Source organism: Ochotona princeps, chromosome 4, assembly GCF_030435755.1.
Source record: "Ochotona princeps isolate mOchPri1 chromosome 4, mOchPri1.hap1, whole genome shotgun sequence".
NCBI classification, from domain to species: Eukaryota; Metazoa; Chordata; class Mammalia; order Lagomorpha; family Ochotonidae; genus Ochotona; species Ochotona princeps.
The window spans coordinates 96,939,207-96,966,195 of NC_080835.1; the positions used below are offsets into that span (position 1 = coordinate 96,939,207).

Below are 26,989 nucleotides of genomic sequence, written 5' to 3' on the forward strand. Positions count from 1 at the left end.
GGGCTAAGTGCCCAAGAGTGCAGTGGTTGAATTATATGGTGAGTGTATATCAGTTTCATCAGAATCTGTGCTACTGCCTTGGGGAGTGGCTGTGCCATCTCACATGTCCGCCAGCAATGGTTGAGTTCCCAGTTCCATGCCACCATTTGGTGTTATCTGTGTTTTTTAATGGGGCCATGCTGGTGTTAATCTGCATTTCCTCGTTGACTGGTGCCACTGGACACTGCTTCATGTGCTTGGTTACCATTTGTGTGTCCTCCCCAGTGACATGCCCGCATGTGTTTGAGTCAACTAGCCTATTTTGCTGTTCAGTTTTGAGAGCTCTTTATATGTGTGGGCTTCAGAAAGTCAGTGAGAAAATAGAACTAAAACTTTATTTTGGCGCCAATTAAATCCTTGCCTAGTTTTTTGGATAATATACATTTCCATGAATTTTTTTGAAGACTCTTCATAGTCTATACCCAAATCTTTGTCGAATACATGGCTTGAAATAATTGTTTCCCCATCTGTGATTTTGCTGTTATTTTCACAGGCTCTTCTGAAGAGGAAACAATTTCAGTGTTGATATTGTCCAATTCACCTTTTCTGAATCGTGTTTCTGATGTCAAGTCCAAGACTTCTTTGACTAATCCCATACCCCAAATTTTTTTTTTCTGCTTTTTCCCCAAAGTTTTAGTTTTCCACCTTAAATTTTTATCTTGTTGATGTGTTTGAGGGGTTTTTTTTAAACCTTTTAAGAGACGTACTTACTTATTCAAAAGGCAGAATGACACAGAAACAGGGAAACAGTGAGATCTTCCATCTGTTGGTTCACTTTCCAAATGGCCTCAAAGGCCAGGACTGAGCCAAGCTGAAGCTAGGAGCCAGGAACCCCAGTAAGCTCTCCCATTTGCATCATAGAGGTTGGACCATCTTCCTCTGCCTTCCTAGTCTCATTGACAGAAAGTTAGCTCGGAAGCTGATCAGCTGGGATTCAGACCACTGCTCTGTTGCAGGCAGTAGCTTAAGCTTAATGTGCTGCAGCACAACTAACCCCCTGAGTTGATTTTGACATGTAAGATGCGGCCATTGTCATTATTATTTTGTTATTTTGCTCATGTGAGTCCAGTTGTTTCAGCACATCTGGAACATTGTCTGCCATTTGCTGAAAGACAAGTTGACAATATTTATCATGAGCCGTTAAGAATTTCCATAGTTTTTTCCTTGTCATTTCTGGGAATTGATCCTAAGGAAATACCATAGAAATATCAATGTGAAGGGTAAGCTATAAAGATAGAAAATGTTTATTATAGCATTTTTTGATAAAACTGAAAAATTTGAACGAGTGTAAATATAACAGTAGGGGACTGATTCTACGGCACAAATTTGAAATAACATTCAACAACTAAAATGCATGCAATAGCTTTCACTTACCCGACAAATATTTACTTGGTATCTGTACATGTATGTCTGATGATGGCATGTGAACAATTAGGTGTCATCCCTGCTCAAAGCTCACAGTTCAAAAGGGAGAATAAGGACAACTCCAGCACCAAGCAACACACATTCAATAAACTAAGGGAAACACAGGAAATGAAATTATGTGCCCAAGCTTATTGAAACTGTGAAAACGTATGCATGGGGAGGGGCAGGAATCACCCTTATTTAGGGTTATTGGATCAAAGACAAGGGTTTTTTTCCCCTTTGCGCTCTGTTTTCCATGCTGCCCATAATTGTTTCTTTTTATGAGCATAACAACAAAGAGCAACGCTTCTAATGCAAAATAACTCCTTGCCATGGAAAGGTTGAGAATCTCTTAATCCAGACTCCTAAACCATGCGCAGAGGCAAGAGGCATACATACTACAAAGCAAAGGGCACTGAAGCAGACAGGTGTCCGGCGCTCAGTTAGGTCACGTTGGATTATTCAGTCCGTCAGCAGGTATCAATGGAGCGTCCACAAGGTAGCCACATCACATGAGTCACCCTGAGTATGTGTTTAAGAATAGACAGTCCCTGGCCTCTCAGAGCACTTACCAGAAGCTCTTATCTCAGTCTTACATCTGCTTGTTCAGTACTTTGCAAAGTACCTCGTGAGCTCATGTGCATCCCCCACATGGGGTCCCCTCAGCAGGCCCACAGAGCGCTTGAGGAGGGTGTCATTATCCCTATTGGTTAGCTTCCAAGGCTCAGAGAGCTAGAGCAACTTGCCCCAAGGTCACACAGATAATGAGTGGCAGATCCAGAGAATGCACCTAGCTTTCTCTCTCTAAGGCCAGTGCTGTTCTCAGACTACTACCGTTACCTCAAGAACAGCTGTGCTGACAGCAGGCTCAACGCAGGTGAACAATCAGCAGAGAGTCATTGCTAGAATTTAAATCTTGTGAATGAGAAGGCAGGGGCTGCTCTCCCCTGCAGTGGTTGGGGCTGGGGCGGGGCTGCCCATGGTTTGTGGTGGTGGTGGTAGGGGGGGAATGTGACTCTAGCACCTGGACTCACTGCTACCCCCTCTCTCCTCTCCCCTCTCCCCAGATGGTGAAGGCAATCCAGGTGCTGAGAATCCACCTTCTGGAGTTGGAGAAAGTCAATGAACTCTGCAAGGACTTTTGCAACCGCTACATCACCTGCCTCAAAACCAAGATGCACAGTGATAACCTGCTCAGGAATGACCTCGGGGGACCCTACTCCCCCAACCAGCCCTCCATAAACCTTCACTCACAGGTAACACACATGGGAACCATTGGATCCTGCTGCCAGTAGGACCCCCGTCCGATCCACCTCTTACATCCACCAGACAGCACAGGCCCCAACTCACACAGACCCCACTGTGCCAGGGCATCAGTATTCCCCAGATAGTGGCCAGACCTGACAGAGACCACATTATCCAAGATTCTTGCTAGCTTCCTGACGCAAGATATCCCAAGGGAAGGAGAGGGGATGCTTTTTTGGAGGATGAACTAGGGATGCATGCAGACCTCCTGGCCACACAGGCTTCTCCATAGCATGGGAGCTTTCTGCATTCTTAGGAAGGACACAGGAACGAGCTAATCCCCGGAGTCCTGCTCACTTCATATGAAGATGGTTTCCATGGGCTGCTTCTCCTGATTACCTCTACTTGCTTACCCTCTCTCTGTCCCCTAGGTTCAGGGCCACCTTAAATGTCACCTTGATAATCCACCCATCTCCAAGATGCACCTGCCACCTTCATGCTAGGAACTGGATCCTGTGCAAGGAACTGGGCAAGAAGGAGTTGTTCTCTGCAGGGCCAGATATTTCCCCCAGACCTGCAAACTAAGTGATACTTTTCCACCAGACTCATTGGCATCTCTGGAAGCCACAGTCTTGATCCTTTGTTCTTCTCTCACTGAATCCCCGAGTCCAACACAGATGTAAGGAGGTCAACCTGGAGGCTGACCAGAGCCCACCCCAGGAGATAATCAGGCCTGGGGATACTGGTAAACTTCCCAAGACTGAATGGACAGGGATGCTGGCAAGAATGCCTCATTCTGTGGCCAATGTTCACTCCGGTTGGGTAGAGACAAGGGAAGAAACAGGCTGGCCCAGAGAAGGGCAGCTTCGCCTTGCCATCATGACAACATGCATTTGAGATAGTGTCCCATCAAGCACACCCCAGTGAATCTCCATGGGACTTGATAGTGACAGCAGCCTGGGACATGGACAGGAAGCTTATTTCCTCTTCCTGTTGCTTCAAATCACCAAATCACTTTATTGCAGATCTAAAAACAGCAGCCCAGGCTTCTGCTTCCTAATATTCTCTTGAAATAGACTCATTCCTTCAGAGTCTTATTGTACTTTCCCTTATGATCAAAATTAGCAAGAAACTTGCATAAAAGAGGACAATAATTGCTCAACGAGCATCTCGTTTGTAATTTATTAGTTTCTATTATTGTGGGTTACCATGGTGACGCTGCGTAGCCCCGGTGACGGGAGAGATGCGAGATAGGAGCTGAGCAGGCTGTGAGGCCGCCCCAAATGGAGATGCACATTTTTATCAGTAATTTTCATGAAAATAATAAGTGAGGAGTTAATGAGATGGAAAGCCATCCTGTGGCTATTGTGAAATTTTTTTTAAGTGTTGATCTAATTAGAATGCATCGGTCAGGAAAAGTAATGAGGATTTAGTGCCTCACAGAGATGTGAGGATCATATCAGAAAATTAGCACAAGTCTTTGGAAATAATCAGGTCCTCAGAGAGGCCCTGGATTTCCCCTCCTGGGCCCTACAACTCTACCACAAGCTCAGGGGCTGGGGGTGAGCCTGGGTAGTGGCAGAGGGAAGAGGGGGGAAGATCCAGCAGCCTCTGCGGCCCCCTCATGTTTGGGATCTGAGGTTGGCAAGTCAGGTTGCAGGGAGCAGGCTGTGGGAGGTTTGCAAAGAAGGCTATGCCAGCTCAGGTGGGCAAGGTCTGGGGAGGCTGCCTGCCCCAGCACCTGCCCGGAGAAACACAGCTCTTCACGCCTCTGAAGCCGTGAGCTCAAGGGAAGAGCTTGGATTCTCATCACAGGGAGCAGCAGGTCTCTGCCTGAGGGTGAGGCTGGCCCTGCAGCAGCCCCTCCAGAAAGCCTTTTGATCTGCTGGGAAAGAGGAGCTCAGGCCATTGGGCAAAAACAAGGATCAAGGGAGAGAGCAAGATGACAAGCAGGAGGGCACTGTCACTTGGTATCACTCGGACCTGTCCCCGCAGTTCCCCGGCTGCCCTGCTTGCTTGGCTCAGGCACCACTGGGTACACAGGTGATTGCACAGCAGCTGGCCTGTGGGTCCTCTCTGTGCAGCCCTCAGCCTGGTGTGCACCCTGAGCGCCTGCTGCTGGATTTGTCTTCCTCAAGCTGTGCACCTGCCCTTCTGCTCACTGAGCCCAGTCATTCCCAGACCTTTTGTTCACGTGCTCCTGACCTTCAGGGCCTCCTGGGTCTGGCCTCAGCATGGCCTCCTGGGTCTGGCCTCAGCATGGCCTCCTGGGTCTGGCCTCAGCATGGCCTCCTGGGTCTGGCCTCAGCATCACCTCCTGGGTCTGGCCTCAGCATCACCTCTTGGGGCAGAAACCAAGAAGCACTGAGATCCTTCTTTCCTGCCTTTGTGCAGAGAAGACACCACCACCACTGCCCCCTCCCTCCAGGACCAAGGCCAGTCTCTTCCCCATGGGCAGTCACTTCCTACTCCCTGACCTGCATGGGCTTTGCCTGTCAGCTCTAAGCTCCAGATGTGGCAAATGTCACATGGGATTTCACAGGATGGATGCTCCCTCCCAGATAAACATTTTTTTTTGAGTTGAAACAGTATTTTCTATATTTGAAATCACCCAATCACTCAATTATGGATCTAAAAACAGCTGCCCAGGCATCCACTTGCTCATCATCTCTTGAAATAGACTCACTCCTTCTGAGTCTCATTGTTCCTCCCCTTCGGATGGCAGCCGTGGCTACCACGGGTCTCGTGTGTGATAGATGCCAGCCAGTGCTTACTGAAAGCATGCAAGAGAGAGTGAGCGAGAGGTGGAGGAGAAGAAAAAGGTGAGGAAAACAAAGAATTACAAAGGAAAAGAGAGACAAGTAGAAGGAGGCTAAGAGTATGGGAAAAGGTTGATGAGGAAAGAGATAGAGACACAGAGGAAGAGGAAGGTGACAGGGAAAACAGCAGAGATGGCGGGAAGAGTGGAGAGAAGAAAGCAATGGGCTTGATGCTTGGTCTGGGGTATGTGAAGGTGAGGATGAAATTCCCCATGCTGCTCCCCTCTGCATTCTCCAATCCAGCTCCCAACATGGTCTCATAAAGTTAGGGTGGGGCCTGCACAGGCTCTTCCAGAGCTGCCACGGATCCTGAAGCAGAGAAAAGGAGGGGCAGAGGTGGCGAGGAGGAGGTTGTGTGTGTGCATGTACATGCATTTGTCATAGTACGACCTTAATCCTCCCAACCTGAAATAGCCGCCCTAGTGTGCCAGCCTGGCCCAGGGAGGTATGTCTCTCCTCAACCCCCACTACCCTCACTTCACACCCCTGGAAACATGATCCTCCAGATCAGCATTCCTGCTGCCTGCCAGCTTTGTTGCAAGCTGCTGGCTTGTGGCTTTCCCTATGCACTTAATCATCCAGACTCAGGTTGCAAAGTGGGGGACTTTTTTTTTTTGTTTGCTAGTAGGTGCCCTGACTTTCAGATGCCATGCTGTGCTGTGCCCTGTAACCAGTGAACACTACAGATTTGGGTGTTTTCTCCTTGCCTCTGCTGCTTTCAGGGGGTGGGATGCAGGCAGAAAAATACGGGAGATGACTTCTACCCAGAGGGAGAACTAAATCAAGGCTCCAAGACTTGGGCAACAGCCCATTCTTTTCACCTCCCTAGAAAAACTATCAGGTGCAACACCCAGGATTAGGACAGGGGCAATACCCTCAGATGGAAACTCAGGCTGGACTCCAGCCCTAGCTTCACCTGTCCTTCCTTTGAGGGCACCAACCCAACCATTTCCCACTAAGGAGAATCCAACTCAACATGGACAGGCATCATTTGACCTTAAATCCAACCCTCTTTTTCAGCTTTGTGGCAGGTATATTGTCTAAGCCATGGGTCTCACACATGTGGCTTGAGGCACCCCAGTCACCACTCATCATCTGTATCCCTTCCCCAAGAAGAGCCCCAGGCTCATGTCAGGTTCTGTTTCTGCCCAGAAGTGGGATGATTAAACCTCAGCATGGATCAGATAGGCCAGCAGGAGGGTGTTATCTGTCATGATTGGACAAGTTGCAAATTGGCCTGCGTGGGAGGGCATCTTGAGAGTGGAGGCATTTCAGGCAGGCATGGGAAGCATTTTAAGCATAGGCACCAACATGCTTTAAGAGAGTGGGAAGGTTTATTCAGAAGGTGAGGAATACAGACACACATGGGCCATGTTCAGGATGAGTGAGCCAGAAAGGGAAAGGATAAGGGAGAAAGATTGCTACCTTCTGTCCTCTGAGTCCATGATCTGTCTGCAAACAAGAGCAAGCGCCTCCTCAGCACTGGCTTTTAAAGGGGCTGGAAAGGGGCGTGGTCATGCAAAACTGCCGCCCCCTATTTCACTCACTGGTGAGCAAAAGGATTATAGGAAGGAAAAGTGTGTCTTCTAAACTCTGGCCCTGAACTAGCTGCCTGCCTAGGTCCACATCATACTGAGCTCCCCCAGTGTCTACACTGTGTGTACCCTAGGCTCTAGGTGTGCAATCTAATTCCTCACCTTGAGGCTGTAAGACCTCCTTCTCACACCACAACCAGGGACCCAGGGATGTGGGCACACTGACACAGTGGGGTTACTCCAGAGCCTTTCATCTTCTGGCTGCCTTTTGGGGACACAGGGAAAGGGGAACAAAGGTCCCAGTGGGGAAAAAATGACCCTACTGAGCTGTAGCTCAGGGGTTTCAAGGCTAATGAGGAAGAAAACACCCCCCCCCCCCAAGCCATTCACCGATTTGCTGATAGACCGAAAGTAAGGCAAGAGAGGGACACACACAGTTCTGAGACAATGCTGGGCTTAACAGGTGGGCTACAGAGCGCAGCTCCCCAACTTCACCGCAGACTGCAGAGCACTGGGAAGGGTAGCTGTGCCTGGCACTGCGCCTGCCCAGTGGCCAATCATGCTGAGGGCTTGACCCAGGAGTGTGGAGGTCAGATCGGTGCAAGGGGAGGCACCCTAGCCTGGGAGGATCACCACTCCAGTGGAAAGAGGACACCAGTACACCCTTGCGGCCCAGCGTGGGGTGTGTGCTGCCTCATTCCTGCCGCAGGCCTGAGCACTTTCCCCTCTGCGGGGTCCCAGCCCCCAACTCTCCAGCCAAGGGGACCAGGACAGCCCTGCCCTCCCTGCCCGGCTGCTGAAACTCGAGCTCCCCTCATTCCGAGAAGGAATGTTCCTTAAGAGCGGCAGCTGCTGCCCTCGCCAGGTGCCAGCACTGCCTCTCCCCAGAGACAAAAGGCCCGACTGACAGAGGGGAACAGGACGGGATTAGGTGGGTTGTTTACGTGTGCCGGCTTCCTCGAGTTTGTGCAGAGAGCTTTTCTTGGCCTAAGACAGGGCACTGGCTCTGCCGGAATGGAGAGATGCTGCCAGGAAGGGTGGCTGGGGACAGAGGCAGCCTCCCCACTGCCCCAGGTCACACGTTGGGGCGTGCGCACACAGAAATCCACCCATCCCAGACGCGCATTTATCAAGCAGCTACCGCACATGCACTTCATGTTGGGCAAGGCGCTCTGGGGGAATTCAAATAAATTCCTCTCTTCCCTCCAAGAACCTGTAGTGAAAAACTAAGGAAAGACACCTGCTCAAGAAAGATACTTTGTTGTATGTCCCCCATGTAAGGCAAATGGGAAGCAGTGAAGTCAAGATTGGGCGAGGACCACACCTTGGGCAGATCAGCACAAGCTTTTGGTTAAAAGTGAGGCACTCAGAATGACCCCCAGCCCCGCGCCCACCTGACCCCCAGCCCAAAGTCCTGCTCTGGGCAGCTTGGACTGAGCCAGTGGATCAGCAGAGACCCCTAGCGGTCAGGATGAGGATGACAGGAGGCTGGGTCCTCTGCCTTGCCCCACTTGTCCCTGCATCATTCACTCATACCCCGCTACACACACACACACACACACACACACACACTAAATCCTAGGGGATGGCATTTTTTCTACAATCCTCAGCTGCAAGGACACCTAGTTCATTCCCTTGCTTCAAAGGTATCCTAGTAAGACAAAAATCCCAACTATTCCAAACTAACTTAGAACACTAAGCGTCCTCCCTTCACTCCCTCATTCTTCATTCCATCATGGTGACTTCAGGAATGTCTTTCTTGCATGGAAATTAAGTTCCCCTCCCACCCCCTGGCAGCGTAAGCCCCTTCCCGATGAACAGTGAGGATTCACAGCCCTGACATTCCCACTCCCAGAGTCTCCCTGGAACTCTCTGCCACCTCTCCGTTGGGCCTTCCTGTTGAACAAGTCATTCCTTTCTGTGTTCCAGAAAAATGAGATATAGAGTTAAACTCACCCAGTGGCCACTGAGGTCCAGCAAGACTTCCAGTAGCCATGGGGTATTGCAGGTGGCCCAATGGGTGGCAGTCTGGAGGCGCCAGCCCTCCACCACTCTGAAGCCACTGCCCTACCATGCTCTGCCCCTTCCAAGGGGCTCTTTGTGTCTGTACCTCAAGCAAGCAGTACACAGGGAACAAAAGTAGGGAAACTTCCAGAAGTTTGGGGACGGCACACGCCATGATCCTGGTGCAACAGTGCAAGGAGTTCCTGCACCAGAGTTATTCAAGCAACGGTGGGAGTCTGGAGGCTGTGGAATGCAACCAAACCATCCAGTACATTCTTAAACTTCTTTGTGGATGCCAAGGCTCCCAGAAGGAAGCAACTCTATTTGGATCCAGACAGAAGCATCCACCTGAGTTTGGAGTCAGATGTGCCCATGGGACCTGCTGCTGAGAAGAAACCAGTGCTGTGTTCCTGTTCTCCCTGGGGGACTCCCACTGCTGCCAGTGCCCTCCCCAGACAAGCCCTGGGGGCTCTTCCCAATGTTAGGGAGCACCACCTCCACTCAAGTCAAGCCCGCTGAGCGAGAGACTTGAAATCACAGCCCAGGGCAAGTGCAGGGCTAATTTGAGGCAGGGAACAAAGTCAGAATCCGTGGCTTGGCCATGGCCCAGGGAACATCTTGGGCATGAAAACGGGAATGGAGGGGCAAGACCTTGTCACTGTGCTGTGTTTGGGACCCTGGCTGAACCTATTCCATTACTAAGTAATGAACCCAAGCGACTCTGGGACCTCTAGGACAGGCTTGAAGTCTATGCCTCTCCCCAGCAGAGGGACCTCTGCCAAAGGAGGTGGAAGCAGTTATAGTATAGCTGAAAGTGTCAGGTATGGCGCAGTTGAGCCCAGGCACACAGCCTTCGGGCACAGGTGTCTTGCAGTCAGAGCCAGCTGAGCTGCTGAACTCTGCAAGGCTCCTTGCATTCTCTGGAGCTCAGTCCCTTTTCAGGCCAAGAGAATGACCTCCCTCCTGCGGACCCCTCAAGTCCACGGTGACATTAACATGAGATTGTGTGATGGAAGAATGCTCTCTGTTAGTGGGCAAGTGCAGTAAACAGGCAATGTTTACACCATCCATCAGCTGCGGGCCTTAGCGGTCTATTCCACTGCAGGCCAGCATCAGTGACCCTGAGAGTCCGTGCCTAAAACAACTCAGTGCCGGGCAGGTTTGTGAAAGAGCTCCTGAGTATCATTTCCCCACACCCCAGAGGTGCCAAGATGTGCTGCCTTTTTCTTGCCTCAGGTAGGATGTGCCCAGTTCATGGTCCCTACCCCTGGAAGTTCCCATGCTGTTCCTTTGATGATATAATTTGAGTGCCTCTCCACACCTCCCAGCCAAAAACCAGAAGAAAAATGGAGAAAGGTATGAAAGAGGAAAATCACCCAAACTGGGTTAGCTGACACGAACGCTCTCCAAGTCACCAGGTAGTGAACCAGCCAGAGTTGAGAAGACACGTGAAGGATTCACATGGTGTACCTCCCTCTCCTGTCTGCCGTTGGCTGCCAAACAGTGTGTTGGTTGAAATCCCAAGAAAGGAATCTTGCATTTATTTTACTGACCTTGTTTATGTTTTTCTAACCTTGCCTGAAGCTTTTGTGGGGTGAAGACAGTACATGATAACTTTTTCTGCTTAAAGTTCTCAAATGTCACTACTGGGAAAGAAGCACCATGGCATGGTTGGTTTCAAACAAGTGGTTATTGAAGCGTGTCTGCTGCTGGATTTGGGCTGAGCAACATGGAGAACTGGCCTTCCTCTATGAAGTTGACCTTCCAGACTTACAAGAAACATCAGTTCTGGTCCACATCCCGTGAGGAGGGTTGAGTGGGATAGATGCTGGAATCAGGGCAGCTTGACCTTGGAGCAGCCTCATTGCTGGGGAAAAAAACCAGGCACTGAGGACTCCGGGCTGGTGGCAGTGGCAGTGCACAGCCTAAGTGCACAGACCAGGCCCCCAGAAGGATCAGGGCCTGAATCAGAAAGTGGTCATCTTCCCTCTGGCACTAACTGCCTCTGCGCTTCAGGGTGTGGGTGGTTCCTCTGTGTCTGCCTTTCCTCCGGAGACTATTCCTTGAATGCCTTTGATGCATTCAAACAGCACCTAACATTCCACAAACGTGGGGTTATGTGGGAGTTCCTTCTCTGTGGTTGCACACCAGCTGAATGACCCAGCACGGAGCACTGGGTTCTGTGACCTCTTATTCATGTCTCAGGAAGTCAAAGTATGTGATTTGAAAGGTTTTGTCCAGGTTTCTGGGCTTCTACATGTTAGACTTGTTTCCAAGTTCAAGGAAGGCCAAGCGTTCTTCTCAAAGAGTAAATCTCCCCACTAAGAAGCTCCTGCAGAGAGGACCCTGGAAGGGGCAGTCCAAGACCAGAGCTGCCCTCTGCCTTCCATGAGGCCACAGCAGCCGAGGTTAGCGCAGGTGAGAAGCAAGGCCAGTTCTGCCCCAACTCCAGAAGGCCTGGAAGGAGAAGCCCACACAGGGTGGTCCAGAGCCGGGAGGGTGTGACTCAGGTGGTTGGGGTGCTGCTCACTTACAGGGGATACCCTTCCTGTTCCCAGGCCAGAGCCAGTCCTAGGGGCAAATTGGGCAATTCTGGAGGACTCACCAAAGAGATTTTATCAGCTGAATACACACACACACAGAGAGAGAGATACTAAATGGTGCCAACTCCCACTTTCCTGAGATGCTCAGCCCAGTCCCTTGGGGCCAGGGCCTGGGAGGAGACTAACCATGGCTGTCACCTGCCACTGGGACATGTTTCCTTTGTTGCTGCAGATACTTCCTCCAAATACAACTTGCTTTACCCTCAAAACTTGCCCTGGAGCCTGAAGAAGCGAACTTCAATGCCTAAGCAAAAGCTGGCAGCTGGGGCCTTCTTTTTTATCTATACCTTTGCCTTGCCTGTCTTGACCTCCTTGTACTTCATGCCCTATGATCCCAGTGTGTGAGTGTGGAAATGGCAGCCTAAAAGGTGCTTGGACTTGTAAACAGCTTCAAGCCATTTTCAGTGGGGAGATGGGTTGGGAGGAGCAGCCCTGGTAGGGCTGCCTGCTTCCTCTAATGCTCTTTCTGTTGCCTGTCTTGCTTTCCCTAAACCATGGACTTCTCATGACCTCTTTCCCAGCACCCAGCTGCTGCACAAAGATTGTCTGGAGAAACACAGGACTTGTGACTCCTGGGAGACCTGCAGCCAAGCTTTCTTCTGGTCTTGGGAGTTCCTGGACTTCAGAAGTCCAAGGACTTTCTTACCAGCTGTGAAATTGTAATGCTGGGAGCAGGTGCCAGAAAAAAGTCTGTCTTCTTAGCTGCCATGATTACAGGAGACACTACCTGCAAGGGCCTTTTTCCAATTAAGAATGTGGGGCAAAGGAATCCATATCCAGGGTGAATTTTGTGCTGAGAGAAAAAGAATCAGATATTCTTGCTGAAAGTCGCTGAGCTTGAGGCTCATACACTCTGGGGATGAGGCAAAGTGGGCACTGTGGCACAGCAAGTTAAGCAGCGTTTTGCAACATCTACACCCCAAATCAGAGTGTCAATATTAATCCCAGCTCCTCTGCTTCTGACCCAGATTCCTGCTACCGCATCCTAGGAGGCAGTACATGATGGCATAAGCACTTGACCCCTACTGTCATTAGGGAAACCCAGCTAGAGTTCCACTTCTAACTTTAACCCAGCTAAGCTTTGATTGATGTGGATATTTGACGAGTGAACCAGCAGGTAGAAGATCAGTTGCTGTCTCTCTCTCTCTCTCTCTCTCTCTCTCTCTCTCTCTCTCTCTCTCTCTGTTTTGCATTGCCTTTCAAGTAGGTGAAAATAACCATTTATAAAAACATACCCTTAGAAGACAGGTTGTGCAGAGGCTAGCCCAGCTGTATGTACTTATTTTTTTTTCTTTAATATTCATTTATTCATTAATTACATTGCATTACATGACTGGGATTCCCCCCCCTTCACCCCAAACCCTTCCCCCATCATGAATTCCTTCACCTTGATGCATAACCACAGCTCAAGTTCCGTTGAGATTCCCTAATTAAAAGTTTACACCATACAGAGTCCAGCATCCCACTTGTCCAGTTCAAGTTCAACGGCCTCTTAGGGAGGCCCTCTCAGGTTTGTCATCAGCAACAGTCCAGGTATGATGAGGCTGGTGCAGAGTCCACTGATTGACATAACCCAAGTGAAATGCACATTGTAACGGAGGCATGTGAGGGAGAGAAGCATGGTGGTGAGGGTAGGGAAACATCTGGAGATCACAGAGTCTGAGGGGTCACTGCTGCTGGTGAACTGGAACGGAATCCCCTCAGGACATGGGTACCGTTGTAGACCACACAGGTGGCACTGGCTGCTTGCTAGAAGCATGTGGGGAACCCTGGTCAATTAAGAGAATTCCCGGGGTTGAAAGCCAGGCATCGTTATCAGAAATTCCAAAGGGTAGCCCAGGTGGGGACTGCCTGTTGTGGTAATGTCTCAAGTTTGCAGGGAAATGGACTGGTTGAATGCATGCCGGGCATTGGTTTTCCGGTCTGGGGAATATGTTGAGCCTTTTCCTTCACTGTTTTTAGGAAGCCATGAGAACTGCCTTCTGGAAAGGAACAGGGAGGAGGGAAGGCTGGGAGGGAAGAGGGAAAGGAGGACTTTGGGGCTGAAGCTGAGAAACTCTTGGGGACATTGTCACAAACCACACCTCCCTTACTGCCAGGACCTCCTGCAGAATTCCCCCAATTCCATGTCTGGAGTCTCCAATAACCCCCAAGGGATTGTGGTCCCAGCCTCAGCGCTCCAGCAGGGCAACATCGCCATGACAACTGTCAACTCACAAGTCGTGTCAGGTCGGTGCAGGGAATGGGTGCTTGGGAGAGCAGGGAGCATCCTGGTGGGAAAAGGGTGACTTCTGGGGGATTCCAGGGACGGGAGGGGTGTTTTCTGTAAGGAGAGGGTTCCCTGCTCAGTTGCTTTACTCAAACTTTCTGTAAGTTTGTGTGGTTCACACCAAGACCTGATTGTGATGGTTTAGAACATATTTGGGTTGAATTTTCTTAACCCCTGCCCGAAGGACCAAGCAAGGCTACTGTCCCGTCCCTGTAACATGTGTCCCCAGAGACTGCTCGTGGCTCTGGACAGTACTCCCTGCTTCCAGCCCTGCCCTACAAGTGGAAGAAATATGCCTGGATGCCCCAGGGCGCCTAGGTAGAAGGGCTACAAGCAGAAGTGCCAAGGAAACTGGGGACCCTGCTTGCCCTCACTTCTCCCGCCCACGGCAGGGGACCCAAAAGATGGTTGTCTCCTCAGGTGGAGCCTTATACCAACCGGTTACCATGGTAACCTCCCAGGGTCAGGTGGTCACCCAAGCAATCCCCCAGGGAGCCATCCAGCTCCAGAACACGCAGGTGAGTGTGTGTGGTCTGCACATGTGTGCATGGGTGCAGGGAGGGTAACTGTAGTTGCTTCCTACCCAAGTAACTCACTCAGTCCACAGTCTATTTAGCCCTATAAGAGGTCTTATTCCTCCTGCAAGACAGGGAGGGGGGTCTTGGGAAGGTTTCGCCAGATCCAGGATTTTTTGCCTCCTGGGGTCCCACCAAAGTCCCCTGTGTTTCCTACACCTGGTTCCCAGCCCCAGCACTCTGTTCCTCAGTGGGGCAGAGCACGCCCACAAAGGAAGAATACAGAGGCCAGAAGTAGGGGGCCTAGGATCTGACATTAACGCTCTGGTCTTGGACAAGTGGCCTAGCCTCTCCAAGCCTCCGAGTGCTTACCAATGCAAGGAAGACTAATTCAACCGCATCCAGCCTTTCCAACCTACCAAGCTGCTGTGAAAGTTAGCTACGGTGATGGACCCAAGAATGCATCACAAACCGTAGAGTGCCACAAAATGCTAATACCTTTAGCTGGTGTAGGACACATGTTCATCCTGTGTACCTTTGCATGGCCCTGTTTCCTCTCCATCCTCTCTTGTCTCCCTCCTCCTCCTCCTCTTCCTTCTTCGCCCTTCTTTGTTGTCCTAACCCAGTCCTCATCTCCATTCTCTAAGAGCTGATATGAAACAAGAGGGAAAGGTGACCTGCCCAGGGCCCTAGGGATGGGTTGAGGTGGGGGTGGGTGGCAAGCTGCCAGCACCATGGCAATGGGCCCCCAGCTGCTGCCCCTGAGCCTGCTGATGCTGATTCTTTTTCCACGTGCCCTGAAGGTTAACCTTGACCTCACCTCCCTCCTGGACAATGAGGATAAGAAGTCCAAGAATAAACGAGGAGTGTTACCCAAGCACGCCACCAATATAATGCGTTCTTGGCTCTTCCAGCATCTCATGGTGAGTGTGTGCCCTGGGGTATGGAGTCGCAGCATGGGGTGTGAATAACCAACAGTGTGAGGCTATGGTCTCCAGACTTTTAGGGGCACGGCTGAAGGGAGAGCTCTCTGCTAGGGACATCGCCCAGAGGCCACATCAACAAGCATTCTCGAGTGCTTGCTGATGTCTCCAAGAACTGAAACAGTGGAAGAGGAAATAGGGACTATCCTGTTCACAAGAGCTTAGCACTGGGTGATGTGCAATGAGCAGGCCAGACTTCAAAGTGGAGACCAGCTGTGGTTCCTGGCCAGCGCCTTCCTCCTGCACCCACCGCACCCTTTTCCTGAGGAAGAACAGATTAATTCTCCACCAGGATTCTGGAGTCTGAGCCCCCTGGGGAAGCAGAAAGTGTATGTCCATTTCCCACTGGCTCAGAGCAGCCGTGTGAGGCCAGGGTAGGGGAGCAGTGGCTTTCTTGTGTTACTTGTTCAGCAATATGGGGGCAGGATTGACAACTTTCAGTTGACACTTTGTAAAATGGTCCAATACCTTGGATTTAAACGGAGTGTTCGTATAGTGCATAGGTTTGGTAGTTATACATTTGTGTGTAATGTTTGTTGCAAAAGGCAAGTCTTTGGTTGAAGATTGGGAATGATTTTAAAATAGTAATGCATTAACAACAGTTTCCGCTGCTGCGATAATAAAGAGCCGTGCATGTGCGCATGTGTGTGTGTGTGTGTGTGTGTGTGTGTGTGTGTGTGTGTGTCAGGGAGGGGAAGTAAACTTAGTGACCATAGGAACCTTCCAGAATTCAGTATGCTCTTGACCCTGACATGCAGTTCATACATACACAGACACAGGACAAAGGCAAAGCAACTGTGGCTATACCTGAGAGCTGTGGGTAGAACTGAGGGCGATACATCCTGGGAGTTCATTAATCGATCCATCCCTCAGCAGCCTTTCTTGTGAAATGGGAGTGTGAATGACCAGAAGCCATTGAGACCAGAGCTCTGCAGTGGTCTAGACGCACTGTGGTCCTGGGGACTCCCTCTCAGAGGCAATGGCCTGTGTGTCCCATGGACAGAGCCCAAGAAACTGCTCTGAGGCCAGAGCTGTGTCCCTTCCCCCAGGATCCATCCAGTTCTGGGGGCTTGGGCTGCCCCAGTGCCTGGCTATAAAAGATTCTTTTGAAAGTACTGTCTGGTCAAGAGACTATGGTTTCCAAATCAGAAAGAGCTAGAAGGCTGAAGGTTAATGTAAGTGTGGGTGTGTGTTTGGGCAGGGAACCTGGATGATGAAGCCAGGGAACAAGGGCAAATCCGGGCCAGAGCTTGTAGAAGGGTGCCCAGGTTTCGTGCTTGTCCTGATTTTCCAAGTTGACCAACAACCCATTGGCTCAAATGGATTCTGTGGTCCTCTGAGCCCAGGGTCCACACCACACATGCCAGCCCCTCTCTAGGGAGGAGTCAGTCTTCTGGATGTGGCATGGCAGGTGCCACTGTTGGGGGGTGGATGTGATAGCAAGCTCATGGGCTTCCAAGGCAGCCAAGCCTTGCCTCACCTGGAGGCTTGGCCCCAACATCTGGCTATATCCATGGAACAATTGCAGAGACCCTGCTTCATAAATCCTGGTTCTCTTTCCTCCCCACTAAGGTCTGAATATGGCTTATCCTTGCCAACATCCATGATGAGGCTTAATTCACCCATGAATGGTTTTGAAAGGTGATGTGGCCTTTAAAAGGTGGGGCCAGTAGGAGGGGCCCAGTAGGAGGAGCCTGAGACTGACTTGCTTTCACAAAGGGATTAAAACTGCTCTCTTGGGTGGTTGGGTGGTTGTGTCTCCCAGGACTAGGGGATAGTTTCCAGAGGAACAGGTTGTTAGACAAGAGTGAGTCTAACCCCTCCCGATTGTCTTGCTTGCCATGCCAGTCCCCTTCCCAATGCCCTTCCACCTTCAGGATGCCATCTGCAATGGGACCCTCGTAAGAACCACACAGAAGCTGACTGTGTGCTTTTGAACCCCCAGAAGTGGTAGCCAAGCTGACCAGTTCCCTTAGGAGAGTGCCCAGCCCTGGACATCCTATAACAGCAGCACAGAACCAAGACATTCCCCCACCCTCACACCTCTACTTACTTGCTTGCATAGTCTTATTTTGCATTTTTAACAGTCTGTTTTTTTTTAAATTGTATAAAATGAGTAGATTTCATGGTTTTTCGTGATACAGATTTAGAAGCATAGGGGATCCTATCTTTATCCTTCCTTATTCTTCCCCTTATTTTTTCCTAAGTTATTACAATGCAATGGTATTTCCATTTGCTTCATAGTAACAGGCTTAACATACCAATATATACAGATATCAACATAGCAAGTAAAGGAATAAGAAAAAGAAAAAACAGAAATTCTACTGTTATTCAGGTGTATAGACACAGGCTGTGAGTAGCAGTTAATTCCCAGTGTGGGGCTCGGCAGCGTGGCCTAGTGGCTAAGGTCCTCGCCTTAATCCCATATGGCCGCTGGTTCTAATCCCGGCAACTCCAATTCCTCGCTATCTCTCCTCCTCTCAGTACATCTGACTTTGTAATAAAAATGAAATAAATCTTTAAAAAAAAATTCCCAGTGTGTGAATCTCACAGAGATTACATTTTTTGGTGCTCTGTGTAATAGTTGTGATAGATTAGAGAGAGCATATAATGCTTCTCTTTTGAGGATTGGCTTATTTCACTAAGCATAATGGTTTTCAGCTAGATCCATTTTGTTGCAAAGGACAGGATTTCATTCTTTTTTGGGACTAAGTATTATTCTATCATGTGTATGTGCCACATTATTTTCTTTATCCAACCATCAAGTGATGGGCATCTAGGTTGATTCTGTATCTTAGCTATTGTGAATTCAGCTGCAAAAAACTTGGGGGTACAGGTAATTCTCTTAGGTGCAGATTTTGTTTGGAGAGCTGATAGGAACACATCTCCAACTCCACTTCTGAGGGAGACACTGGCAAGTGTGAGAGGAAAGGAGGGTGTAGGCCAACACTCCCTCACTGGCTGCCTTCACCCCACCTCATGGCTTCCATCCTAGCTACCTCCCACTCTCCACTTGCGGCTCCCCCATGGCGGCTCCTGATGGTGCCTCTGACCTCGCTGGATCTCAGTTCCTTTTCCTCGTGAGCCTCCCTCCATAGTCCAGGGTCTTTTCTTTCCATGCCACAGTCCACTGGGACTTGCAAAGGCAGAGGGAGGGAGGGGTGAGGAAGGGGGAAGTGGTTGTAGTTAGGCCTAGAGCAGAGAGGAATCAGGGATGGGGTTGGCTTTGCAGAAAAGACCCAGGGCCGTGCCGAGGACTGTGCTGGGACTTTCTGCCCTTTGTTGCCTGATCATCTAGCTTGGAGAACACTCAGCTACCGGAGAATCAAGATGGCGGAATAGGGTAAGGACACGTTTATGCGGACGGAGAACACTCAGCTACCAGGAACACAAACTCCCCCCTGGGCAGAGTCCTCCTCCAGAGAACGCCTTCAACACAGTGACGTCGAGGGATGAGAAGGAAGTGTCCATTCAACCTACAGAATCAAGAGTTCAGAGCTTCTAGATTGAGGGGCAGGAAGAGTAGGAGGAGAAATCCAGGAGACTTTGGGGTAGAAGCAGACCAGGGCTGCACAGCTCGGCCTGGGCCTCACCCCAGTGCCACTGGCTATCCAGGCACGAATGGGTCCCTCCCAGCCCAGCTCCTTGAAAGAGGCTCTGCAGGACCGTGGGAAGACAACAAATTTTGAGGCCAGGCAGATCAGGGATGAATTAAGTCTCTCTGATTACTGTGTGATTACTGTGACTCTATTTATCTGAAGAAAAAGGCAATACTCACCTGCCATGGTTGCGAAAATTAATAAGAGAACATCTACGAAGAACCCAGCCCTGTGCATAGTTAGCACTTAAATAAATTCTTACTGAATTTTCTACAGCAGTGGGTGAAGAACAAATTTTTGAGACTGAGACCCAACATTTGTGAGAATTCAAGGTCCTTCTGTTGTTTCAATTTATAATACCTTCTTGCAGCATTTGACCCTGACAATATACTGGCTAATACTATTGCTTACTTATTCTGTTGGTAAAACACCTGTGTCTCAGATCGCTAGTCCTACTGAATTTCTCGAGAACAAGGACCCTACATTATACTTCTGCATGGATCTGATAGTTCTGATTTCCAAAGCATGTGCTGTTGTAGCATTGAATAATCTGCAAACTTAGCTCCATGGAGACCAGTTCTGAGCACTTGGGCAGCCAGCATTGGTTTTCCTGCTGTCTTCTTTCTGCATCTCGGACACAAGTTGTGAGGCTGTGGTTCCTTCAGTCCTGTGTCATAGGCATCTTGTCCTTTCCACTGTCTTGTGGCATTAGCAGCTGCAGAAATGTGTGCCGAAGATAGAAAGCTCCTGAGACAGAGGTTAACTTCTAGATCCTCTGGTCTGTTCCGCTGCAGCATGATTAGGCTGGTTTCATCCATTAGCGGCCTGCTGCCGAGTCCCTGCAGAATCCAGTGACATTTCCTTGCTATTGCATTTGGCTGCAAGAGGCTAACCTGCTGGCAGCAGTCATGGCAAGCCCAGCTCGCAGGAGATACCTGGCAGAGGGTCCTCCCTGATGAGACTGGAGATGCGCTGAATAGAGGCAGGAATGCCACTCTCCCCCCCAGCTTCTGCCCCCTCCCCTGGCCTTGGGAGCCAGTGCCATCCTGATCGGGCAGGCAGTGCTGTTCATTTCCAACCCAAAACATTCCTTGTCTCTGGGCTGCTGCCACCCAAACCAGTGGGCAGCTTTGCAGACTCTATTCTGTGTGCAGGGAGGTCTTAGAGAAGACACCAACCCCACAAGCCCTGTCATCCAGCCAAGGGAACACTTGTGCATTCACCACTGCGGTGTGCCACACTCTGCTACACCGTTTAAAGATTCATCTCATTTGATCACCCAAGCATGCTGGGAGGTAGGTACTGGTCTCACCCTCATTTCACCAATGACAAGACAGACACTCAAAAAAAGGTAACACATTTCACAACGTCACAGGTCATCCAGGATTTGAACCTTGATCTGCATGACTCTAGGATCTTACCCTTTATCCACTCAGCCTGTGGATCTCCACGTGGACCCAGGAAACTGCAGACACCCCTCAGTCCCTGCACACAGTCTAGGGGCAGCAGAGGGGAGCCTGGAGCTGAGGCACAGTGCCCCATCCTCCGGAGGTCCAGGATGTTTATGTCGTTGGCCCCAGTTTTTAGATCTCACAGTCTCATGACCTTGCCTCCTACCGCCTTCTTCATCCATCTCCTTTGTCAGCCTGGCATGACACCCAGGCAGGCCCAGCTGCTCCCTGCTCCCTGCCATCTCCAACTCCAGCTACACCGAGCTGCTGGCCCTCGGGTGCACTCTATGGTCATCGCAAAAGGCTGAGTGCACAGGAAACACCAGGGGCCATTACTCTATGACTTTTTAAATTGAAACATAATTCACATGCCGTATACATCACCGTTCTAAAATGTGCAGCTCAGTGGGTTCTTGGTATATTTACACTGTTGTGTAGTCATCACCAACATCGAATGCTAGGATAGGTTCATCGCATCACTTGAGGAGATCTCCCATGCCCATTAGCCACCAGTCCCCAGCCATCACATTATGCCTCTGGATTTGCCTGTTGCAAGCCACTCATGTGAATGGCATCATACAGCAGGTATGGTCTCCTGTTCGTCTGGTTTCTCTCATGTGCCATCATGTTTCCAGGTTCATCCACATTCTAGCCTTTCTCTGCACTTCATTCCATGTTGTGGCTGAATGCCATTGCGTTGCATGGACAGAACACATTTGCCGATCCACCAATCAGGTGATGGGCATTGGAGTTATTTCCGCCTTTGTCTTAGGAGTGAGGCTGCTGTGAGCATTCATGTGCTCCACGTGACTCTGAGCCCCTCAAATTAGAGACTCAGAGTCCCAGCTGTCCCTCCTCACCTGCCCACCTACAGTCCCAAAGCCTCCATTGCTGGGATCACTCCTGCTGGAGGAGACAGATCTTCTGCACACCCAGGCACAGCTTGTGCCCTGTACGGGGCTCCTGGCCAAGGAGGACACATGTTGGCTGAGTTCAGCTAGTGGCCTCTGCGTCTTGATGTTACTGTCAGTTATGTCACAGAAATTCTCTACACACCTGATCAACTCCCCTGTGCCAAGCATTGGATTGCATCCTGAAGAAATGATGTAGATCCTGCCCTGTCCAAGACATCACACAGATGTGAACATGACATATGGATGCCTGTATCAGACAGCACATGGCACCGCAGATTATGTATAATTTTTTTACATTTCAGACAAAAATTCCTAAGTGAAATTTTTTTTTAAAAAAAAAGGAAGGAAGGAATGAAAAAGACCCATTTCCAGAATCCACTGGCACACCTTGCTGGGAAACTGTATTTCCTTACAAACAGAAAGAATGCAGGCCACAAAAGGAACATGCAGGTGGTCAGAGGGCCTGGGTCCGAGGTCACTGCCTTCTGCTACCCTGCTGGAGGAGTAGGGGTCAGTTGTTTGCAAGAACTTGTTAGACCTTGGTTTCCTGCTTAGAATGGGATCACAGTATCCAGCTCAGAGGGCTATGGTGAAGATGGAATAAGAACCCGTGTGAAGGTGCCCTGTACTGACACAGGCACAGTTACTGCCACAAATGTCCCCAGCCTCCCCTCGAGAGCCCCTAAGTCTGCGCTGCCTAGCAAAATGCAGAGAAAAAAAATCCTAAAACTTTCAGAAAAAAAAATCTGTGAAGGGAGAGATAGACAAAAGAAAGACAAAAACTTAAGGGGACTGACCATGTTGTTCTAGAACATCTTCTGTGCCACATCTCCCTTAGACATCATTGCACAGTCTGAAATGCCGCTAATCAGAGAGCCTTTGTGAATTACTCTGTCCCTGTGAGCTAGGTGCTTGTGACGAGGCCTATTATCCACCCAAGTTTGAACTTGTTTTTTTACTCCCATTCAGCAGAAATTGGCTTCATGGGAAGAAGGCCTGAGCTTGTAAAGATTAGAACATGCTGTAACTCGGCACTTTTTAAGATTTATTTATTTGAAAGATACAGCTAGGGAGAGAGAGCGAGATGGAGAGAGAGACAGAGACAGGGAGCTCTTCCATCCATTGGCTCACAACAGTCAGAGTTAGGCCAAGGGGGAAGCTCGAACCAAGAGCTTCTTTCAGATCTCTCATGTGAATGCTGGGACCCAAGCAGTTGGGGTCATCCTCTGCTCCCTTTCCAGGTGTATTAGCAGAGAACTGGATCAGAAACGAAGCAACCAGGACACAAATCAGCGCCCATTTGGGATGCTGGAATTGCAGGTGGAGGCTTAATGGGCTATGCCACAGCACCAGCCTCTAACTCAACATTCTGAGGCAGCAAGCAGTTTTGCGGATTCTTTTGAGGCTCTACTAAAAATTTCATTCACCCGAGTTCGACCTTCATGTTCAGAATGATGTCTCTGGCATATACAAGGACCCTAGAAATTGTGAGATGAGAGGGACACCAGAAACTGTCACCAGGACCTGACAAGGAGCCGTTGATGTCACACCCATCTTGGAGTGTCACCTCTGTCTTGCCCTAACGGAAGAGGGAGGTCACTTGTCTGTCTGTTCTGAACCCTGTGGACCCCTTCTCGCCTGAATGCAGGCCTTTAACCAAACTAGACTTCGGGCCTAATCAGAAAAACTATCCTATTTTAAAATAACTTATTTCTATAGGAAAATGTGACCTAAGTTCCAAATAGCACAGCTGCTCACTAACACCTAAGTTCCAGGTATGACACATGAGGTCAGCACTCGGGGGGAGCCATTTAATTAGAGGAAAAAATGATGGACCTAGAGCTGGGGAGGCCAATGCATGATGTAATCACGTGCAATCAGACACAGACACCCAGGGGGTTTGGAGGACTCAGTGTAGACGAGAGGCATTTGGCCATCTGTGCTGGGTGGGCACCTCCACAACAGTGTGTCCAGGGCTGGGCATCAGGCTGCAAAAAGTCCTTTGACAGTTGTGTCCAGAAAAGAGCAGCCAGGATGGCGACATGTTTATTCGAGCAGCTTTCATAGGAAGCATGTCTTACGAGGAATGAAGGCCACTGGGAGCTTTGCCCTGTGGGAAAGAGAAGTAGAGGAAGCCTGTTCCTTAAGATATGTGCTATAGGGGCCCAGCGGCATGGCCTAGCGGCTAAAGTCCTCGCCTTGAATGCCCCGGGATCCCATATGGGCGCCGGTTCTAATCCCGGCAGCTCCACTTCCCATCCAGCTCCCTGCTTGTGGCCTGGGAAAGCAGTTGAGGACGGCCCAGAGCGCTGGGACCCTGCACCCATGTGGGAGACCTGGAAGAGGTTCCTGGTTCCTGGCTTCGGATCGGTGCGCACCGGCCGTTGCAGCTCACTTGGGGAGTGAATCATCGGACGGAAGATCTTCCTCTCTGTCTCTCCTCCTCTCTGTATATCTGACTTTGTAATAAAATAAATAAATAAGTCTTAAAAAAAAAAAGATATGTGCTATAGTGTGAGAAGCAAGGGCTTTGACGGCAGGGACAGACCTGTACTTGGTCCCGACTGTATTTTCCTTGCTGTATGACCTCAACCCAGTCAATTAACTTTCTCCAAAGTTGATTTCCTTTTCATAAACTTGAGCCAGCAATCCCTGCCTCTGGCAGTGATGATCGATAGTTTGTCATAAAGCCCAGGACCCAGCAGGCAACCTGGAGCAGAGGTGCCCTGGTCAGGGTGAAGGATGCAAAGGCCCAATTCCCCCATCATCTGTCCTTTGCTACTTGAGTAATCCAGGTCTGGATTTTATTTTGCTTTGTTTTTAATTGGTAAGTATTTGTTTGAGAGGCAGAAAGAGAGTTCCCATCCACTGATTCACTCCCCAGATGTTAGCAACTTGGACTGAGCCAAAGCTGAGAACTGGGAATGCATTCCAGGTCTCCTATGATGGAGGCAGCCCTGGTTACTGGAACATCACCTGCTGACCCCCAGGGTGAGCAGTAGCCCGAAGCCTGAGTGAGAGCAGAGCTGGAACTCAGCCCCAGGCTTTCAATACAGGATGGAGGCATCTCAGCCCGGGAACAGATGGCTCCAGTGTTTTAACCCTCTGAGCTCAGTTTTCTTGTGGGTGAAATGAGAATAATGATGCCTCCTTCTAAGTGCCTTGCAAATTCAGTGAGGAAACCTGGCCAGGGCCTAAGTGGAGGGCTCTGCCACTGTCGGTGTCCCCTGCAGCTCAGCCCAGCCCTGCAAGTGATGGTGGCAGTGGTTTCAGGTGTGAGGCAGTCCTGTAGACCTCTGGGTGAATGTCCAGTAGAAAGATCTTCTCAGCCATGGCAGCGGGTTGGTGGTACTGTGGAGACAGAGCCCACCATTTTAGAGATGGCTCCCCTAGGAAATGCTAGGAAACTCACTGGAGTAATTGTGAATGGACATAGCCAGGGCACTCTCATTGCTCCAGACCCCAGCAAGCCCTGCCCAGGCTTGACAACTCATTACTCTGTACACCTACCTGTACCATTCTTGGGCTACAGTGGTGGAAAGGTGACTGGATCCAGGAGCTTTAGGGCTCTGTACAATCTTGAGATGTTGGTTAGTAGGGTGCGGTAGAAGAGTTGCCATTTGGGCTATGCCTTGAGGATGGTTAGGATTTGGGACTTCAAGGGAAGAGAAAAGGAGGAGTCAGTCATTTGGATGACAGTTAGCTCACACATGACCAATGCTCTGTGATCCCTGAGGGGGGCGGTACTGCAGGGCAGCACTGGCTATCAGCAGGCAGGTGTGGAGAGCGGGAGGCCCCCCATCCTGAGTCAGGCTGCAGGCCCTTCACCAGTGACAGGCACCGCTCGCTGTGGATTGTGGCTCTTGGAGACCTGGCCAGCCTCAAGGGGAGACCTGCATGGGCTTGGCGCTGGAAGGACAATTGCAGGGTGGGTTCTGAGTTAAAGGAGTGGCCAGGGCCCTAGATACCAACATGGCCGAGCTCTCTGCTGATGCGGAGGACTGGGGCTGAATTCATTCCTCAGAGATGCCTTTGGCATCCTTTGTGCACAGGCTGAAGGTCAGACAGAGGTGGGAAGGAGCTTTGCTTATATTTCAGAGGGGCTTCTGGGGGGGGGCGGACCTGTGGTGTCCTGACACACCTGCTGGATGTTAATACCACAGCTGCCTTGTGTGGAGATGCCCAACGTCCCATCAGGTGGTGCCTGGGGGACTTGAAACTGTGTTTCAGAGGGAGCCAAGGGAACATATGTGCCTAACCCGTATCAACTCATTAACTCACCCTCCACCTCTGAGAAGCAGGCACTTTGTTGTTATTTTAAAATATGGATGTATTCCTTTTTTACTGGAAATGCAATCTGAGAGAGAAGAAGGCAAGACAGAGAGAAAACCTCCCATCCACTGGTTCACTCCCCAAGTGGCCACAGTGGCAGAGCTGAGCCAACTCAAAGCCAGGAGCCAGAAGTTTCTTCAAGTCCCCCACATGGGTACAGGGTCCCAAGGTTTTGGGCCATCCTTCACTGCTCTCCCAGGCCAGAAGCAGGGACCTGGATAGGAAGGGGAGCAGCCAGGACACAAACCGGTGCCTATATGGGATCCCAGTACTTACAAAGTGCGGATTTAGCCACTGAGCCATTATGTTGGCCCTTTTGTTACCCTAAGGATGCAAAAAATGTCAGACACGACCCAACAGATGTCCAAGGTTGCACAGCAGGTAAGAGGTGAAACCAGACTTGAACCCTCTGACCCAACAGCACTATCTAGTCCTGGGAACCTCAGGCTGGCCCTGATCTGGAATTTTCTGGTCTGTTCTACACCTCATTTTAAAGACAGAATGGTCTTGCAGAGAGCTGCTGTCTAGATGCTTCTTTATAACTCCAGAGCAGTGTCAGAGAGCAACTACTGGGGCTCGGCAGCTTCCCATGAGCTCATTGGATTCGTCTTCTTGTCCTTGGCCCCAAGCCTTTCCAATTATGCTAAAAGTAGCACTGACCCAATCGTGGTTTGCCCAAAGGCCAGGACTATTTTGACTGTGCCCTCAGGAGTCATGTGGTTGGAGGCGTGTGCATGCGCCACTGCTCCCATGAGCACTCACATGCAGTGCCAGCAATGTTCTGGCTCACACACCTGTTCCCAAGGCTGAACCAAATGCCGCCACTCCCCCCACAGCCTCCGCCACTTGCCTCCTGAGATGCCAGTTCCAGGATAGGTGGTGGGCGCTGGCCCAAGGGGGCCAGGAAGGAGTTGTGTTCTTATTCACAAGGGAGCAGGGAACCTCTTTGGGGCAAGGCTGCCTCTCACAGATCTCCACTTGGCAGGAAGCGTGTTCTCCTGTGTATTCTGGCATTCTCTCAGGACGGCATTCTGGCACCAGAAGCCTCTTAGAGACAGCACACAGGACCCTCTCAAGGAAGACTGGAAAATGTCCCTGTGCAGTTGAAGAGATCTGCACCTGACAAGTTTAACTGTGCATGCCAGGGCCGCCCCGCCTCTACCATAATGGCGGAGCTTTTCCTCCACTGGGGGAGCCTGCTTTACTCTGTTCAGCCTACCCTGCTCTTACCACCCAGGACTTAGCACAGACTGTACTTTAGTTTTGTCTTTTCCAAC

General features: G+C 50.2%; 1 protein-coding gene across 4 annotated transcripts in view; it reads left to right on the top strand.

The window, feature by feature from the left end:
• PKNOX2 (PBX/knotted 1 homeobox 2) overlaps positions 1 to 26,989 on the top strand; it is a 283,491-nt gene that overhangs the window by 250,588 nt on the left and 5,914 nt on the right. For 3 of the 4 annotated variants that reach the window (XM_058664060.1, XM_058664059.1, XM_058664061.1), the window contains 4 exons: positions 2,511 to 2,699; positions 13,749 to 13,878; positions 14,339 to 14,436; positions 15,237 to 15,356. In XM_058664060.1, coding sequence (XP_058520043.1) covers positions 2,511 to 2,699; positions 13,749 to 13,878; positions 14,339 to 14,436; positions 15,237 to 15,356 — 537 coding nt within the window. The remainder of the gene's footprint in view (positions 1 to 2,510; positions 2,700 to 13,748; positions 13,879 to 14,338; positions 14,437 to 15,236; positions 15,357 to 26,989) is intronic. The other variant, XM_036494843.2, reaches the window with a different exon arrangement.